This window comes from Poecilia latipinna, unplaced genomic scaffold, assembly GCF_001443285.1.
Source record: "Poecilia latipinna isolate Pla-1442-1.1 unplaced genomic scaffold, P_latipinna-1.0 Scaffold1561, whole genome shotgun sequence".
Lineage (NCBI taxonomy): Eukaryota > Metazoa > Chordata > Actinopteri > Cyprinodontiformes > Poeciliidae > Poecilia > Poecilia latipinna.
The window spans coordinates 117,065-136,630 of record NW_015114177.1 but is presented as its reverse complement, the minus strand read 5'-3'; the positions used below and the strand labels follow the sequence as shown (position 1 = coordinate 136,630).

At 39.1% G+C, this 19,566-nt stretch overlaps 1 protein-coding gene across 1 annotated transcript in view; it reads right to left on the bottom strand.

Annotated features, from left to right (window-relative positions):
• Window positions 1-19,032, bottom strand: part of kitlga (kit ligand a) — a 40,669-nt gene extending 21,637 nt beyond the window's left edge. Inside the window, exon 1 of the mRNA XM_015058660.1 lies at window positions 18,698-19,032. Coding sequence (XP_014914146.1) covers window positions 18,698-18,712 — 15 coding nt within the window. The 5' untranslated portion in view covers window positions 18,713-19,032. The remainder of the gene's footprint in view (window positions 1-18,697) is intronic.
• Window positions 19,033-19,566: the final 534 nt, after the last annotated feature.

Here is a 19,566-nt window from a genome sequence, read left to right as displayed (position 1 = left end):
TCTGTGCAAAGCTCAACATTTAAAGGAAAATATACATTTTCACTAGGCATGGTACAGAAACATAAAAAGAAGCCATAAAACCTCCTCCTCAGTGGAGTTCAGTGGCCATAAAACTACTAAACATTTAACTTTTGCTGTTGCTTTGAAGTTATTTGTCCAAAAAATAAATCAGGGTTCCTCTTTAGTCCAATAGTTTATATTAACATTTTAAAGCATCTTGATCATTAGAGTACAAAAGCTACTTATTAAAAAATGAAATGCCTGCTGCTGACTATTATATCTCTACCTTTAACAAAAACTCCAGCCGGAGTGGATTATCTGATATTCAAATATTTACCATTTTCATTCTTTATTCATTTTCTTTGCTGATGTTCCAAATATTTCTGAGTATTAATGCAGGGTCTTTCATCTACACTTGAATTTTAAAATCCTAATCTTAGAGTAGTGTTATAAATTAGTAGTGTTATAAAAATGCTGCATATATAAAACATGACATAAAGGAATTTTGACTGTATTTTAATGCTTTGAAATTGGGCATTAATTTAGGATTTCCTAATCCGAATGAATCCTAGTCCTGCTGTTTCAGACAGAAAAAACTTTAAGTTATTCAGGACAGCTGAAATATTTGGCTACATAATGAGATTTACCAGGTCAAAAAAAAAACTAAAGTATTGTCATGGCTATTTGTCACAAGTCGTTTTTCTCAACTCAGATTTCTTGAAAGACAAGCCAAATGTAACTGTTGAACCATTTGCCTTACGTCCAAATCTAATTAATTACCTTAATTAATTAATTACCTTAATTAATTAATTCTAAATCTAATTAATTACCTTTGGTTGTTTAAGAAAAATGCTACATATAGCAAATATTTGTACTTTGTAATTTTATGCCTTGAAATTGGGTCTGTCTCTTTAAGAAACTCCTGCTCTTTCTGAAACTTTGCCTTCAAGAAGTCATCACAACATGGCTCCCCTATTAACTCTTTAATAAAGGTTTCACCAGCATTGCAGTGAGAAGCAGTTCGTATGAGGAGCACATGTGCAGTTCCACCCGGTGTTTGCTAATTGCTGCTGGCTAGTCTGAAGGAGCTGAGTGGGGGAGTAAAACGGGGACTGCTGCTCTGTAAGGCAGAGGCTTGGAAGCTTCAGCTCAGTGGAGGAGCCTTGTCCTCGAAGGCGGAGCTAGATCCATCCAGGCATTTTGCATAGCTGAATGGTTGCCACGGAAGATTAAAGGATTTCTCAAACATGCATGAAAGAATCAAAGCAAAATTCTGAGTAGGTTATTGTGAAGGGAATAACCTTAGAGCATGACGTTAAGCTCAAAAAAGTCAATTTTACATAATAATGCTGCCACTTTGTGAAAAGTGGGGAAAGTCAAATGTGTTTGCCATACCAATTTTTTTTTTTTTCAGGATTCTAATCTCTGAAAATTGATTCCACACTTGAAAGATGGTGTTGGAACCCCTAAAGGACACATGTGATGTTATACTTTCTGAACATGTCTGTGAAGTTAACTGCCTATCAATATTATAAAATATGCAAGACATTTCTCGAAAGTCTGGCAACTTTGCTCTCGTGAGTTAAAGGATGTTCTTCTAAAAGGACAAACTGCAAAATCTAAAATCTAATCTCCCCCATTCTTGCTGTGACTGTGAAATTGGAGTTGTTTGGATAAAATATCAGCCGTTTGTCTCCCACGCAGCTAAATTGGATAGTTTGTAATGTTTTGATGCAGTCTACTGCGTCGACAGCACACTGAGAAAACCTTGTCTTACTGTGAGCTCTCGCTTGCCTCAACAAGGAAGGAGATGAGAAAACATCTTGGTTAAATTATAACCATCTAAAACAAACAACGTTTCCTTCTAAATGCTCCAAAAAACACTTGTGGCCTGCAAACAAAGCTCATGCCAAACACATCAAGCTACAGGCGGGGCTTCGGTGAGAAAACCGCTTTGACTTCTTGTCACTGACTTTGCCAGTATCTCACCAGCATGCTGTTACTCATGTTGCGATATTAAAAACACGCCTACACCTCCAAACAGAATGCTCACACTGGCCCAAGATGTTCTCTTAAGAGGATGAAGCCAATTCAGCAACTTCTGTTGTCACAATATTTATTGTCCAATCAAGACGTACCCCTCCGTGAGAAAGCCCGTCCGTCATTGCGAGACGAATTCGAGTTGTGGAGGCATTTCTGCGTGAAGCCCACCATCTCCGATGCGGAGGATGATGGTCCTTGTCTTGTTTTTCACCGCCTCTTTGAAGTTGAGGTGCCATTAAGCTGAATGAGGCTCTCCAGACCGCCGGCCTCACGGCCCTCTCCGCATAATCTGATCAATGTGAGGCGCAGGCCCTCGCATGGCATTACTCCACTGCTTTGTCAGAGAGAGGGATGTTTTTATCTTAATCTTCTGCTCACATCACGGATGAGAGTTTTGCTGCAAGACCTCACTTCCCATGTTTCATAATGAGGATTAGTGCCGAGAGAATACCAAGCTGCCGTTGTTGTCCAGATGTCCCAGAGCCAATCCTGGCTATGACACCGGGCAGCTGGGATTCTGAGTGGAGGTGATGTTTTTCTTTCATCTTGCCTCAGAATCACAGTCAATATTTAACGTCTTACTGAATAAGCCGTGCAAACAAAGAAACAAACGTCTTATCTAAAAAATCCTTTTAGCAGTTCAACAGCAGTACAGTAAAGTCAAATAGAGACTGTAAAAGCATGTCAAAGAAAATAATTTATAAAAAAAAAAACTAGCGACTCTAGATCACTTAGTTTGTGTAGAAATTGAGTTAGCAGCCAAGAAAATTCACTTTGGTTCTAATGCTGTCTGCATAGGTGCACTTATAGGAGCCACTTTAACACAATCAGCTGCTAGGTGATAGAACAGAGACCTGAGGCATGTCAGGGGCAACCTAAAACAGGACTAGAAGGTAAATAAAGAACCTTTCAAAAGTTAGAGACTGATAGACTTATGTCAGAATTTGCAAATTTCTCTTTGATAAGGCCTGACTGAAAAAAAAAAAAAAACCTTCTTCTTTCATCTATTCACTGAATGCATCAAAACTAATCTTTAAATGCATCATCAAACACCAGGTAGTATTGATGTACTTCTATTAGCTTGACAAGAATCAAATAAAGCTTGGGCACCAAAACTTTGGCAAATCCCATGATTTTCTGTTGGGTCTTTATCTTTTATCTTTTCATGTGTTCCATCCATAAATGAGCAAGTCTGTGGGAGGAAGATGGAGTACCCAGAGAGAACCCAGGCATCCACAGGGAGAACATGCAAACTCCATGCAGAAAAACACAAGGTGAAGACTCAAACCCAGAACCTTCTTGTTGAGAGGAAAGTTGGTCAAGCCATCAGTTGCATATCGGTCCTCCTATAGAAAAAACCTTTGAGATATGGTATCAGTGACAAGGTCCCTGATCCATAAGGGACGATCTATTCAGTCTAACTCTATGGTTTGAGCTCCAAGCCACATCATGCTTTATTATACATTTTACATTATCTTTAGAATTCCTAATTTCACTTTTTGAACCATTTGGAAGAAGATTTGTTGCAGTTTATTCTTTACATTTGACCAACGTAGTCAACTTATTGTTTTTGTCAGTTTCACTTTTTTTTATTATTTAATTTACATTGGCTGTCCTACTCTGAATTGCACTGACTGAACAAATGAGTTATTTTCACATGTTTCACCAAGCTTGTGACGGTGTTTAGGTGCGCTGCAATTCAGTACGTCTATATCTGTATTTAAGGAAAGAAACAGTTTAAGTAAATTCAGTTCAGTTTCTCTGTATCGGCTCAGTATCAGCCGATACTAAACTTCAGATATCGGTACAGGTGTTGGAAGTGGAAAAGTTGGATCAGTGCATCCCTAGATTATATCAAATAATGTGATTAGTGAATCATTGATGCAATGCATGAGCTCTGTCAATGGTGCGCATGTAACCCTCAGAGATGTGCTAATGTGGTGGACTTTTTTCACATGTCCCAAGAGTCAGTTTCATCAGCCTGGTTCATCTGGTCATAAAATTGCACATGCTACCCTGTTGATGCATCGCTAGGTGATGCCAGAGCATAATTTACTGGTCATTTATCAGGATGGAAATACCAGTAAGAAAGGGTAAATGGAGGAATGTACTATCTGTAATAATATGACAAAAATACTTACTACCTAATTAGTTTGACTGAACCAAAAAAAAGGTACAAAGTTAAGTCCAGGCTTAGATACCGATCACATCTTTTTTTAGCAGTGTTCTTGCTCTCCACACTAATGATTAACAGCCACCTTGCAGCGTAGAAGTCAATAGACTTTCACGACAAAGTAAACAAGCTGTGAAGTGAGGGGGAAGCAATAAAACTGAAGTTGATCAGATAAAAATGAGATAATATGAACATTGTGGCAGACATGGAAGATGACGATAGTCCTTCTAAAATATCTCATTTATCACAAACATGGACTAAAAAAGAAATTAAAAAGTGTGCGTAGGGTTCAAACCTAACACGGAGAGAGTTATCACCTGGTCTCCTCCGCCGAGGAACAACATACGCATGAGTCAATACGATGAAAAAACTAACAAACAAACAAAAAAACTGATTTGACGAATTCCTTCCGGTGGCATCCTGGAACCCGCCCGCTCTCTTCACCGTGCTGCAAAATTTATTACCACCACAGAATCAACAAGGCTGGCAGAGATCAATCAATTCACCACGGCAACAATGTGCAAGCTGTCACACATAACTCCAGCTAATGATACATCGCTTAGAGATATGGCTCATTTAATCCGTGAAAACAAATTGCTTTACTGCTTTTGTAGCTCAGCGTATACTGTAGTGGAAAACAGGAAACGGTGCGTAACGAGACACCGTTTCTTCATGAGCCCGTTTTTGGGAGCGGGCGCCAGGTGGGATGGGCGGGGGTGTGTATGGTAGCTAGGAGACAGCTTGCTGTGTGTTGAACAAATGATTCCAAGGATCAGTATGTACTGAACATGTAAAAGAACATACTGAACATGAAAGGACATGTTCAGTATGTTCTGAACCTGTAGATCCTGTAGATGAGTGATTAGTGTTTTTAGTGCCAAAAAGACACATTTGAGTGCTGTTAAGCGAACAGGAAAAAAAAAAAAAAAAAAACAATTCAGGAGCTTGGAACTTTGTGGAACTCACAAAACCTGCCTCATATGGAAGTCATGCTTTTTAACAACTTTTAAAGAAATATCTTTAGTAGCACAGGGACCAGTACCTTATATATAATAGGTACTGCAGCGAGCAGATCCACTTACTGCCTTGCAGTATTGAAAGCTCTGACTGCAGTTTGTCCCTGTTCTTTTGTTGCAGATAGGTTGGAGAGAATCTGTGAACAGCAGTTATTTATTTATTTTTTTTTTAAGTCTTGCCACAAATTGGATTCAGAACTGGACTTTCTAACACATGATTTTATCAAAATCATTCTATTGTCTGTGCGTGCAGAGACGTTATCTTGCTGGAAGTTGAGGCTCCGCCCCTTCTTAGGTCTTCAGATGAGTATATCTTTAATGTCTTTAACTAGATTCTCCCTGGCAGCAGAGGAAAAGCCAGTCAGCACCCAGCACATGTTCAGGGTGGTGTGTAGTGTTAGCCATTTGAATGAAGCCCAAAAAGTTTCATTTTGGTTCCATCAACAGGGCTCTATGGCAAACACTAAATGGGACTTTTGAGGTATTTCTTTTAAAGATGCAGTATGTAACTTTTATGGAATTTTTTTTAAATTGTTTTCTATTTGTTGAAACTTCCATTATGTTGTGTAATCCGTGAAGAAAACAGCCCCTCTACTTTCGCCCAGTGTGAACTACAAAAATCCAATCAGTCAAGAGGAGGGTCTTAGAGCTGTCAATCACTCTGTGTGGCGCTGCTCATCCCCTTTTATTTCCTTTCCCCAATACTCTCTGATGCACTGTAGTTAGCATTAGTCAATGCAAGCCTAGTTAGCACAGCAACTGATAACAGCAAGTAAATGGCTTTCATGTAATGGTACGTTGTTTCTCCAACATTAGCACAGTTAGCAGCAAATACACGAGGTTGACTGACAGTGCTAAGACCCGCCTCCTAGCTCTGATTGGCTGTCGCTGGTCTGGAGTGGTGCACATTGGGAGGAAGTCGATCTTTTCTCGGATTGTCTGCCTCATTCAAAAATATGTAAGAAACATTTCTTTTTATAAATGTAATTTTATGCAGCATTAACAATGACTTTCTTAGAGTCATATTCCCATAAGGACTATTTTTCTGGAGTGCAGAACATACATAAAAGCTCATATTCAAACGTAAGACATGTGGCATAAATTCTTTAATTCAGCCATTTAAAAGGCAGAGTTATGAGTTATTGGATGCACAATGAGGAACTTTAGCTCCTGCTGATTAAATCGGTGTACGAAAGAAAACAAAATTATAGAATACTTGTCAAATATGAGCTATTCTAATGGAGCCTTCGTATGTAACCTCTCTCTAGGACGTCTCTAAACATGTTCGGAAAACAATAAGTTTTTTTTTGTTTTACTGCTTGGAAATTCAAAGCACATGCTGAGAAGAACAGGACGAAAAAAAAAAAAAAAAAAAAACCTCTCAAGTGTCTGGTGAAACTGAACCTCCATCCATTCTTGGTTTTATGATGGAAACACAACTAAAAAAACATAGTGAAAAAGAAATTTAAATGTGTTCCATGTAGCCAGCATACATGCATTTATTTATTTTTTGTTTATCTTTCACAGCCTGATTCAGAACTACACTCTGCTATTTTTTTTTTCCTTTTTAAAGAAATCCGAGCATGCTTACAGGTTGACATACTGAAGAACAATATATCCTGTATCCCCAGTGAGATAGAATTTTAGTTCCTTCTTTATCTTATGTTATTTTTTTTCTGTTACAGAGATGTCATTTTTCATATGCACTGTGGGACACAAATCTGGATTCACAATCTAGCCTTTGTGTAAGGCCATCCATAATTTCACTGAAATAAATGACTGCATGTTCGATGTACATGTTGACTTGAACTACGAACGCCATGACTGCGATGCTATTGTCCCGCTGGCTTCCAGCAGGAAATCTCATCTCAAGGCTGAGAAAAAAACATGACAGCGGGAGGATTATGATGAACTTTTTGATGATAGCATGCTCTCTGTCTTGTTTTCCTTGGAATGGAAATGTGTCTTAGTGTTTTATGGTCCTCTTACAGTCCCTTTATATAGGCACAATAGTTACTGTGTCAACAAACAGGGGGACAGAACCGATCTAGTTAATATGCACTAAACTGCTGCAGTGGGAATTTGTCTTGGCCAACAAGGAAGAGAGTTGTGAAACTGCTCGTCATTAGATTCCCTCTCGCACAGATCGCCTGCCAAGATTTCACCTTGACAAGTTCTCACCCGACGGCTCAGCTGAAATCCTTTCTTGTCTTCCCAAGAGATCATTAAGATTTCTCCTTTCGACACCAAGGTACGTTCCCTTTGGGGAGCAAAACAGCAACTGAAAAACGTTGACACCATCTGATTCATCCTCAGACTCGCACGGCTGGTTTATGATCACAATCTGCAGTTGGTTTTGCATTATTAGCATAGCTGAAACCCAATTTATTGTCATGTGGCCCACTCTGATAACTCAGAGGGGGAAAAAAAAGCAGTACTACTGAACAACACATGTCTAACTGCAATGGGCCTAAGGGGGCAAGAAAGAGAAAGTGTCACCCACAGAATGAAAAAATAAACGAATATTCCTTTAGTGAGAAAGATCGTGTGGACCGTTATGGTTTCTGGTTTGTGCTACCTTTAGCGAGTTGAGATCTGGTGAAATGGTCTTACTTTCCATTACAAATGTGCGCAAAACTTCTTTAACATTCCACTGTAAAAAAAAGAGCAATTTTGCAATTGTTTTGTTTCCAATAAATAAGAAGTGCAATTAAAATCCCATGTGAATAAGTTTGTCCACGCGATAAGTCATTAAAAAAACGCACCATCATCCTCTGACCACGTCCTGTCGTCTTCTTCGTCATAACGTCTGGTTGTTGATCACGACTCGTGTGACATGACAAAATGCATAAATGTTGAAGAAATATTTTCACACCTAACGTCTGACTGCATAAAAAGTTGGAATTGCAAACAAGAAGCCGTGTTTTAAATGGTGTTGCATTTCCAGCTTGTGCCAACCAGCAGATAAAACAGATTCCTTTATGCAACGATTTCTGCCAGTTGAACTTTCTGCCAGGTTGAACTGGTAGAAAGTTGCGAGAGGCAAAAAAAATTTTAGTACTTAAAGTAAATGAAATGCACTTGTCATTAGTTTAAGATGCATTAAATCTGCTATTGTTGCAGAGGTAAAAATTTAATGTTTTGATTTTTAATCCTGTTGCCTTTTTAAAAAGAAAAAACGCCTTTTTTTTTTTTTTTTTTTTTTTTGAGTTTCGTCCTTGGCCAACAGTCTCCTATGAACGGAGCCTAAGGATGTTTATTTGGGCCTGAAGTCACAAAGCTGTCATCGGCAAACATCAGGCAATTTTTTTTTCATGTTCATTTCAGCAAAAAGTTTCTCTGCTGTTGAAAGATGTTTGGAAGTGATGATGATTCATAAATCCATAAACGAATTGCAATTGACAGGCACTGAAACCATAGAGAGCAGGTTTAATTTGCTAGGCTGCATGTCAGGCTCAAAGCAATGTCAACCTGACAAATAAAAACCATGAGTATTATTCAGAAAAGATTCCTGAACCTTCCTGAAGTTGACAAATTAAAGCTACAATATGCATCTTCTTTACATATTTGACAAAACTGTCACAGATAATTTGTGAAAAGTAGAGGGACCTGAGTGGATGAGCAGGTGAATACCAGGGTGATTGACAGCACTAAGACCCGCCTCCTGGATCTGATTGGTTGTTTCTAAATAGGAGGAGGCAGAGGACTTCGATTTTTTTCCCTCCATATTATCTGTCTCACATCATATTGTTACGACATAGTCTCACCAAGAACATAAAAAAAATATTTTTTATATAAAAGTTGCATACTGTAGCTTTAAATGACTATTTCTCTGTTTTTTAAGGAATCTGAAAGGCATTCAGTCAAACCTGTTCAAATATAAAATACCAGGACAATTCAAATTTATACTGAGGTGTTTCACACTAAACAGTTTCAGATTCATTTTTTTAAATTCATTTGTAAAAACACAGAAGCCATACCACTATAACTTTTCACATCAAGACAACCTCAAATTGAGACAAGCGTAGATTATTACACACAGCTTCCAGACTTTCAATAGACAGAAGAACTTACCCGTAAAAAGAGATAATACCAACTGACTCATTTAAAAGCAGAAATGACTTTCATGCAGCTAACAAATTCTGACTTGTGGCTCCAACGGCCTTTTGCCTCTCCAGTCTCGAAGGCAAAACTGATCATGAGGGAAGGGCAGCCTCTGGCAGCCTGCTCAGAGTCAGACGTAGACTCGGACTTCACAGAGGTGGAGAGCACTTACACAGGATGAGTCCAAGCTTGTAAAAATGTCTTAGCGGTCCTTCACGCCTGACGCGCACCGGGGTTTCTGGTAATCACATCGCTTAAGGCAGCTTGTCAGTTTCACAGAGCTGATACCCCTGAAAGGATCCCTGAACAAATATGTACGGACCAGCACATGCACTCTGTCTTGTTTGAATAAGATTATTCAGCGTTTGAGAAACAAGGAGATAAATCATGCATTCCTTTCTGCAGCTATCATCAGGATCACTCAGTATAGTCTGAATCCCCCAAACCCCCCCTGCTAATTCCTAAAACGATGTTTGATGTAGATAGATTTCGGCCTCGAGGGGGATATTAGCGTCAGTTTTGCCAGGCATCAGATTTTCTTTCTTCATTATATCCAGATTCCAAATTATATTCACTAGACACGGCTTTGGAATTTGAAATGCCTTTTTCGTCAAGATGTCTCAAAAAGGATAAGGCTGCTGGTTCCATGAATACCTCCTTTTGCACAGCGAAATGAGATTTTTACATTTCTCATTTGATCAACGCAATAAAAAAAGTTTAAATATCAATTGCATAGAAAATATTATTTGTTTTTTCAAACTGAGTAAAGATTTTACAAAGCTGTAATTGTTTAAAGTAATCCAGTTTAGGCTTCATCAGGCAGATGTTTTATTTTTAACCTGAAGTAACATAACAACGTTCATTAAGATGAAGTGAAATAGCCCAATATCATTAGACAACCATGATGTATGACAATAATGCTTTCTAACTGCGCTAACGCCAGCTATGTTTTCATCGACCATATAATTGCTCAAACCACAAAGAATTAGACTACAGGAAGTAGTTGAAGGATGATGACGTGTCATGATACTTTAATTACTTTAATTGCATTTCTTATTTAATGGAAACACTGCAATTGCACATTTTGCACACATTTACAATGGAAAGCAGAGCTCTCCTGGTTGACTAGATGTACTAATAAGTAACAGAGAACTTGTTCAAGAAAGAACTGTCAGATATTTTTTTTCTTTCTTTTGACCACCCATGCCACCCACTAACACAGTAGTGCCCTGAGCTTAAGGCCAAGCCTTGTATCAAAATCTGTAACTGGGTTAAACTCGTTGCCCTGTGAAGACAGATGTTGTTGCTGCCCTGAAGAGTCTCATGTCCCCAACTTTAAACAATCAAAACAGGATTTAAAAAAAAATCCTTCAATGTTTTCTGCACTTTACATCAGTGTGGCTTTTGTTTCTTAACAAGTTGAGGAAACAAATCACCACTTCTGTTAGTAATGACAAGTCTGCTTTTGCTTTTAGCGCAACAGTTATTCATTAATCAAAAGCAATCCCTAACCATTTGAGTCTATTAAACATTAGAAAACAGCGTAAAGAGCCTGCAGCTATTCCAAAGTTCCCACAGTGACTTGTAGATCAACACCCCCAACCCAGACATATTTCACTTGCCGTGTAAGAAAATAGAACAAAGCCGGAACATCTTGTCTGAAAAACTACATTCTGCAGAGTTTTCTTTCTGAGTGTTCCAAAGTAATAATGTTTTTTAAATTATTTAAGTTAAATGGTTACTGGCTCTGAGAAAATAATGGCAACGACTTCAAAATCGTCTCCCAGACCTTCTATCAATCCCAGATGACAATAGATCCGTCATCTGGGTTCTGGTGCGGTGCTGAATCTCCATAGCTGCCCTGATTTCCGGCACTAATCTTTCCATCCACAAAGACCATAAAGAACTGTGCCTATTGCCAAGACGGTAACTCAAATCTAGGAATGATAAGTTACCAATATTATTAAACAAGTAATCTACAGCTTTGCATGAGTGTGTATTCCTGGCTGGCAAACTTTAACATGTAGCCCTGCACTATCTTCCTTCATTACTTTGAAAACCTCGTCTCACATGTGAAAGGAAAACACCTATCAGGTCATCTGATACACTTTGGTACGTGAGTTCAAGAGGCGATCACGCTGGTTTTACATTTCAGACAGGAGAGAACCCAGCAAAGCTCCATACCACGCAGATACTGCTGGCAAACAGCATACATGACTGACTTTTTCCTTATATCTGCTTATTATTGTCATCAAAGACAATGGCATTTCTCTTCCCAACATCTAGAAAATTTTTTTGCAGTCCTTGCATTTCATTATGTAATTTTTCTCAGTTTCTCATTTTCTGTTTTTTTTTTTTTTTTGGCTCAAAATCATGTTACACACTGGAAAGGAAGCTGAAACAACCAGACACTGGATGAGGCAGGAGAATGAAAAAGATTCAGTCAATCAAACTTTTGCAGGACTTTTTATACACTGAAGTGTAACTCAACATGCTTTACAGTGTCGCTCTTCTTTTTAGAGTAATGGAGCCGAAACAAGCTTGATGCTTGCAGTGACAGCTTCCTGAAGCTACATATCTGATCAATGATCAAATGATAAGCCAATGCCGGTAAAAGACTGGTGTCGGCAGATGACAGAGACAACCAATCAGATCTTATGACAACTCAGTTCTGCAGGAGCACCCCACTGGATTAACTTTTGCATTGACTGGTCAGTAGCATGGAGTTGATGTGTTAAGGTTTGTAAGCAGCAGTCCAGCAATTTTTCCAGTCAAATTGCCGGACATTCTTCTACAGTCCCGGTAGAAGGTCAATTGGCAATTTCCAGTTTTGCAATAACTATGTGTGGCGTGTTTCAGTTACCGGTACCAAGGTTTTCAAAACTTAAGGGTACACAAACACTGACATTTTCAATCTCCCAAAGGTTTGGGACGTGCCAGAGTACAGTTGTATGTGCGACAGAGTAAGGCCTGAGCCTTACCCTTCAGTCTACTCTGTTGTCCACTGAACTAAATCGTTGCTGATTTCATCATCTGTACCCTTCCCACTACGATGTGTTGGTACACTCTGTGGACGGTCACATGGACAGATTTTTGGTCTGCGTACACGATGAAACCCTCAATCAGAGGGTGGCGCCAATCACATAACAGATACTAAAAGTCATGGGTCAGACCATGAGTAGGAGAATAACAACAAAGTTTTATTTTGAAGGAATTCAGTGAAGAACTTAATTCTGAATCAATTAGGACGATATAACTGCATTGATATCCAGTTGAGACCCTTTCTTGTTGTCTCTTTTCTTCTTCTTTTTCTCAGAATAACCAGAGTACAAATCATCCCATTGTCACCCTCTAAGAGGCTGCAGTGTCAGCTGAATATCACTGATTGAAGTGTGATTGTTCACCAGAGCTGAAAATAACAGGGAGGCCTTCTTACCCATGAGGTCCACGTGGCTTTGCTTTTGATTTGTCCCTCCCACGCCTATTGCTGCGCACTGCGGTTAACCGACAGGGAGAACTCTCAAATACTTTTGTCTCTTGCACGTGGTTACAGATATTTCTGGTTGCAATAAACGAAAGGAGCACCACCCATCATTCCTGTTGAGGTAATGCTGTTTTCAGACTGAAGCTGGCAAACTGTGAGTGGTATGTCAATTAACCAGCTGGCTGCAGGTTCTTGGTGGACCTCCAGGGATTTGATTTTTTTGTTGTTGTTTTTTTATAGAGACAAACAATAGAGGTGTACTCTAAATGTACTTCATATTTAGTGCATTGTATTTTTAGTCAACATTTTTGCTTAATTCTACATATTATATAAACATATATAACTAAACAACTCTTGCATAAAAATTTGTTACAACTGTAATGATTGCTCCTGTTCTGTTTTGAATAAAACTTATCTGATTATTTTAGACTTTTCTCGTACATTTTTGCATAAACACCTTAAAACCATCTGTATTCAAGGTTATCATAGCTCGAGTATTTCACACAGAGCCATGGGAATTACAGATATGCAGGCAGACGTCTCTGGTTCACAGCGATGCCAAACACAAACAGGCTTAAGCTTGTTTAGCTGTCCGAAATCAAAAGTTCTCAATGCAAAAAGTCTCCTTGAAATCAAACTGTTGATTTTCCAGCATAATAAAAACAGTCTTAAGGAAGACCAAAGGAAGGTTTTGATTCCAGTAGGAGGACATGTGACACTCGATTGAGTGGCAGAGATGAATCTAATTAACCACAGGGCGTGTAAAAAAAAAAAAAAAAAAAAAAAAAAAAAAAATATGAGGATTATATTTTAGCTGGTTAGAGACATGAGTAGTGAGAAATATCTGACAAATGAACACTCCTCTCTATAGCATGACCTCTTTTATTGTTGCTTCACAACAAGAGAACAGTAATTGCCAGTGTGCCGGGGTCATTTATTGGCTCCAGACTTGGCTCCAGGACCATAAATCATCTCTGATGTTCACTGAGATAATTAACCAGGAATGGGGAAGGAATGAGTGTGACTCGGATGGGACACGCTCAAAGTCATGGGGATCCAGTTGAAGGAACTAGACTTTTAAACCCACGGCACCGAGACCCTCTAGCTCCCGTTGTGCCGTTTCCTGCTGTTATGCTAATCTGATTAGCGACATAGCAAATTTGCTCACATAAAATTAGCAATAGGTGCGACTTGCACACATTATCGCTGCACTTGGTGCAGTGCCTGGCCTGAAAACATGTGACTGCATAGATCCAAAGAGGCAGCGCTCCATGTTTCTCCATCTCTTCCCTTCTTGGCCCTTTTGATCTGCACGTCCAAAGCAAGCATGTACATTTCCTGCTGCGCAGTAGAAGAGTTATGTTTTCTTAAAAGATCCTGATGTTAAGAGTTTTTTCTTAGCAGGCCAGGGGCCACAACAATAAAGAAGAGGTAAACTGAACCCCGGATTGTGTGAGCAGCAGAGTTTGATGATTTACAGTCTGGCCATTTGCGCTTTTGAATCACTGCTGTGTAACACCAGAAGTCTAATAAGCAGATATTAGCTCGTTCATAAGTCAGGATATCTGCTATTGCAGAGCTTGCAGTCAGCTGCTTCACACGTCTGCTGCTCGTACTTTTATAAACAGCGTCGCTTTAGGAAGACTGGTAACTTTAGTTTTCCACCGATGACTTCGCAAACAGCTGAATTTGGTTTTCTGATAAGGAGGAAAAAAGTGAACCCCCCTTTCTAATCAGACACATGTTGGAGAAATATCGAGTCATTTCCAGAACTTTGCTTTGTCTCTTGCCAAACTGAAGCCGTTTTGAAGCTTCTTAAAGCCCAGGCAGTCCCTCCAGGGTTTCACAATTGTTTTCTGATTTCTTTACAAACAAAATCACAGATTTTGTGGCACTACATTAGCAATATCTGCAAGGGATTTTACAACGTTTCTAAGCCATACCAAAGGTACCATATAGCAAAGTGTGCAAAAATAATGGTCCTCCACTCTCAAGGAGAACAGAATGATACAGATTTGCGTATGACATTAAACTTTTTCTTACTCGCCACATCAATCATGGACTGAGTCAGAAGTCTAGTAAAAGTAAGAGCTACTGTCACCTGCAGACGGGAGTAGCACTGACATAAACTCATTATTTTTTGATGATTTTTTTTTTTTTTTTAAATTTGCAATAATCTCACAATTACCCAGTAAAACACACAAAAAGGAATGCAAATGCCCAGGTAGGACTTGCTTGTGGAAACATCCCAAGTCAGAATACAACCTAAATGAAGATGTTTTTTTTTATTTACTATCGTTACGATTCTCTATTAGACACATTTCAATAACAGTTGTTTGAACCACAGTTTTAAATTAAAAACCAAAATGCTTTGATTGAATTTGATACTGAGACAAAGTAGTTAAAGTTGTTGGAATGTAACCATGATTGAACAATACATATGCATGCTAGCATGCTTGAGTTGAATTTTAGTAATTCTAATGGCTGATATTGAAAACCATCAAAATACATTTTTATTGTGCATAACTGTCAGTTAGTCTGCTGCTAAAAAATACCCAGTTTTGAGAAACTCTGTATGTAAACTCACTCTGCCAACCCAGTTTCTACCACATATAAGCGACATAGCCTGAGCATGTCAGACATTTGGTCCACAAAAATCATGTTTAATGAATCTGAATATAAGTGTAAGTTTTTAACCCATCCCTATTGTCTGTTAGGTAATGTTTTCTAGTATCCATACACCGAGAATTGACTGATTTCATATGGTGACGGTGTTCTTTGAAAGGATTCAAACAGAAAGACTCTTTGTTTTATGCCACAATGTGTTTTTTTTTTCCTGATGGAGAAAATACTTACTTATCAACAACAACAACTTAGACATTGTGACTCAATTAAGACTAATACAAGTGAATTTAATAATTTCTGTTAAGATTTTTGGTAATAAAAATGTTTATAGAAAAAGTTAATATTTTAGTTAAGTGATACTGACCCTAATGTCAAACAAATATGGGACAGAAACATGGATAATCTGTAAAGTGATCTATAGATCAAAAGTTTTATTGGGCAGAAATGACAAAGAACAAAACGACGTCAGTTCTAAAACAAATTCACACGAGACAAATTCAAAGAGTCATGGAGCCACTTTCAATAAAATCAAGCCACATGGTGTTAATGCGGACATAAAAAAACTACACTGAACAAAAATAAAAATGCAATAAAATAAAAGTTCCTTAAAAGCATAAAGCAGTGATAAGTTAAGGATAATTACTGTTATGGTTTCCGTCAATGAAATATTATTTTTCTCAGCATCAGGCCGACGTTATCTAACCCCTCATCTGAAAATATGTCAGTTGATCTAATGACAGAACATTAGCTGGAGGACAGTAACGGGCTGGATTCACCCAAACAGGATGTTTTGAGTTTTCACGGCCGCTGCATGAGAGCGGAGCGCCTCCGGTTACAGGTCAGGACTGAGTGTTCGATGAGGATGTACGATTTTTTTTTCTGCAATCTGGTTGGTGAGGAGCTGTAGAACACGTACTGATGGGGAACGAAGACTGACGTAAAAACAAAAAAGTCTCAGTATGCTGAGGGGTGAAACAGTAGAGAGTGCCCACTGTAAGATCACTTAAGGCACTGAACTGAGTGATTAATATTTCATTCAGGTGTCCTAAGAGGAACATAAATTTCCCTAGACTTTCCAAATCCTGAAACTTATAGTTTGAATATGTGTCAAGTCTGTTTTGATAAGAATACAGCTCTTTAAAAAAAATCTAAGAAAGGGAAGGAAACATGTCAGACGCTAGAGAAGCAAACAGCAGTGTTCCATGTATGCGTTAGTAATTCCATTTTCTCCCCAGAAATCAAAACAGTGAAAGTGATTTGACTCATTTTTAAAAAGAAAATATTAAATTAAGACACAGGATGGTTTTCTTTTTCTTTTTTTCAGAAAAAAAAGTGGATGAGGAGAAATGTATGTGTGTCCACAAGAGAATCTATATGCAACTTTATTAAAACATGGTTTTAAGATTTTTTGCTATTTTCAAATTGTAGCGTTTATATGTGCCATATTCATCATCTCTCATACACACCATGCCTCCACCCCCATCAACATAATAAAACTCCTGAGATTGATTATTTATTTATTTATTTATTTATTTATTTATTTATTTAATCTGGCCACCCGTCTGAAAACCTTTGCTGGCGGCCCCGGGGCCCACAGACCTGATATGTCTTTGCAAACCGTTCACAACCGAAAAACATAAAAAAAAAAAAAATGCCAGTGTGGCGGCAGGCGTCAGGAAACTAGCGCTCCCTACTGGTGCCAAATGTTCTGTGAAGGTGAGAAGGTCTAGACCTGGTCTCGTCCCAGACACCTGTGCCACGGCCAAAAGCACATAAATATCACGACTTAGATTACCATCCACAGACATGAGAACAGCAGGAGTCCGGCATCCATGAAAAACTTGACATATAAGTTCCATCTTTTAGTAAATGTGTAAGCTATGATTAAGATTGATAGATTCTTTCTCCAGCCGGGTCGTGGGCCGCGGCCGTTTATGGGCGCATAAATCCCGGATGAAAGATGCCCGTTCGCGCTCACACAGATAATGCCTGACCCGCGACGCAAATCATAAGTGAGAGTTTGAACGTAACACCAGCAGCAGGGATGCCTTCACAACACTTTCCCTTATTTCCCCTTTCTGCGTGCGCACTCACACGAGCTCTACGTCCTTTAAAATATGTTGGGGTTGTTTTAAAAGAAAAGAAAATAAATAAACTGATTAAGAGATTTAGTGCGCGCGACTTCCAGTGGGAACTTTTAAACGGCATTACTCCAGTAATGTTGAGATTGTCACAAGGCGCTGACGATCGAAAGTTTACGCAGTTTTTTTTTTTTTAATATCTTAAAAGTGAAAACAGATACAAACTAAATTAAACAGGGCGATTTATCTTCTTCGCCTGCACTTGAAAAAAGTGATATTTATTATTTTTTCTTAAAATGGCTTTGCATAATAATAATAATAATAATAATAAATAAATAAATAAATAAATAAATAAATAAATAAATAAATAAATAAAAAGCTTGCGCATGTTAGAATCCAGCCACAAACATGAAGGTGTCACTGCTTCTGTCGCCTGTCAACCCGGAATGTCGCCGGGGCAAACTCATCCAACCCCCGGGGTAACAGAAGCGGGTTGAGGGAAAAACCCGGGACGCCGCTGCGCACCAACTCCAGGAGGAGAGAAAAGACGCGTATTAGTTTCAGGTTTTCGCGTCCCTGTGTTTTTAACCTGGGAAGCGGAATAGGTGTAGAATCAATTTGCACTGAAAAACAAACCCGCCTCAACAACGTATTATGTTTCAGACGTGTGAATTCAGGAGCAGAACTCTTGGGAAGGGTGGCGACCCGGAGCGCAAATACTTCTTAGAAGTTACCGACTGGCGCAAATAAATTGACCGGGATCGTTCAGGTCTACAAGTTAAACGGGGAGAGTGTTTTGTCTGCATGCTTCAAAGAAAAACCAGGTAAATAAACGCGGTTTGCGGAAAGCAGGTTTGCCACTTTGCCTCAACATGACAGCCCAGTAGCCTAATAAGACTTCTGTTAAAGCCAACTGAGGCGGTTTGATCCCTTCCTCGGCTTTATCCCGTCCACTCACTGAGCCAGTCACCTCACTCTGATTGAAGTGAACTGTTTCAGAATCCGGCGAGGGAAAGAAAAAGTGTCAAATGGAAAACGGCATTCTTGCACCCGGATCGTATCCCGTTTAGATCCACCTCAACTTGAATTGCTTATTTCCTCCACGCAGCTTCTTGCAACCCCACACACTCCCCCAATATCCCCAAAGGAAAAGAAAAAATCAGCCACTTACTTTTGACTTCTTCATATGGAACGGCAAGAGGTAAATCCAGTGTGCGCGAAAGCCTATTTTATTTTACTTCTACGATGAGGAAAGGGGTTTTCATCATCCTTTGTGCACATATCCAATGCCTAAGTCCGAGGTATCCAAACAGAGGAGAAAAAAAGCCCCGAAGAAAGTGACCACGGCGGAATAATGATAATAATAATACTAATAATAATAATAGTAAAAAATCTAATTCAATCTTTGCACCCCGTATGCTCGTGTAATGTGAAGCGCACACAGCCCGCTCGTTCTAGGCTACAACATAGATCTAGATACTGAGAGGAGCAGCACGAAACAGCACAGAAGAGGGAGGGAGTTAAGCCTTTATGATGCGTAAAATCAGCCAAAGAGCCGCCCTATGACGGGCCGCCTTCACTTCTCCCGGCTGCCAGTGTAAACAGATGGCAGACGGAGAAACAGGGTTGCTCAACGCCGATGTGTTTCTGTCCGATGTCAATTTTATTTTTCACAGGTGCGAATATGTAATAACGCTAAAATCATCGAGACATGGAGTTGGTACAAGCCAGATGGCCGCGATTAGTGTGAATGGTGTGCAATGAACGGTTCCGAGTATTAATGAGTCAAAGTGTGTCTCACAGGGTTTCATACAATCACAGCCTAAAGCACCAAAAACTTCATGTGACTCAAATAGCCAACTGCGAGCCTCCCATGCTGGTAACAGTTACCTTTAAGTTCAAAGAGCTTCCCCACAGATACAGGTAACAACTCAGGATGTGAAACTTTATTGCTACACACAGATGTGTGCACTTCAGAGTTTTATTTCTAAGGTGTTAAGAAAGAAATATCTAAATTGGTTAACTTTGAAAAAAGTCTGG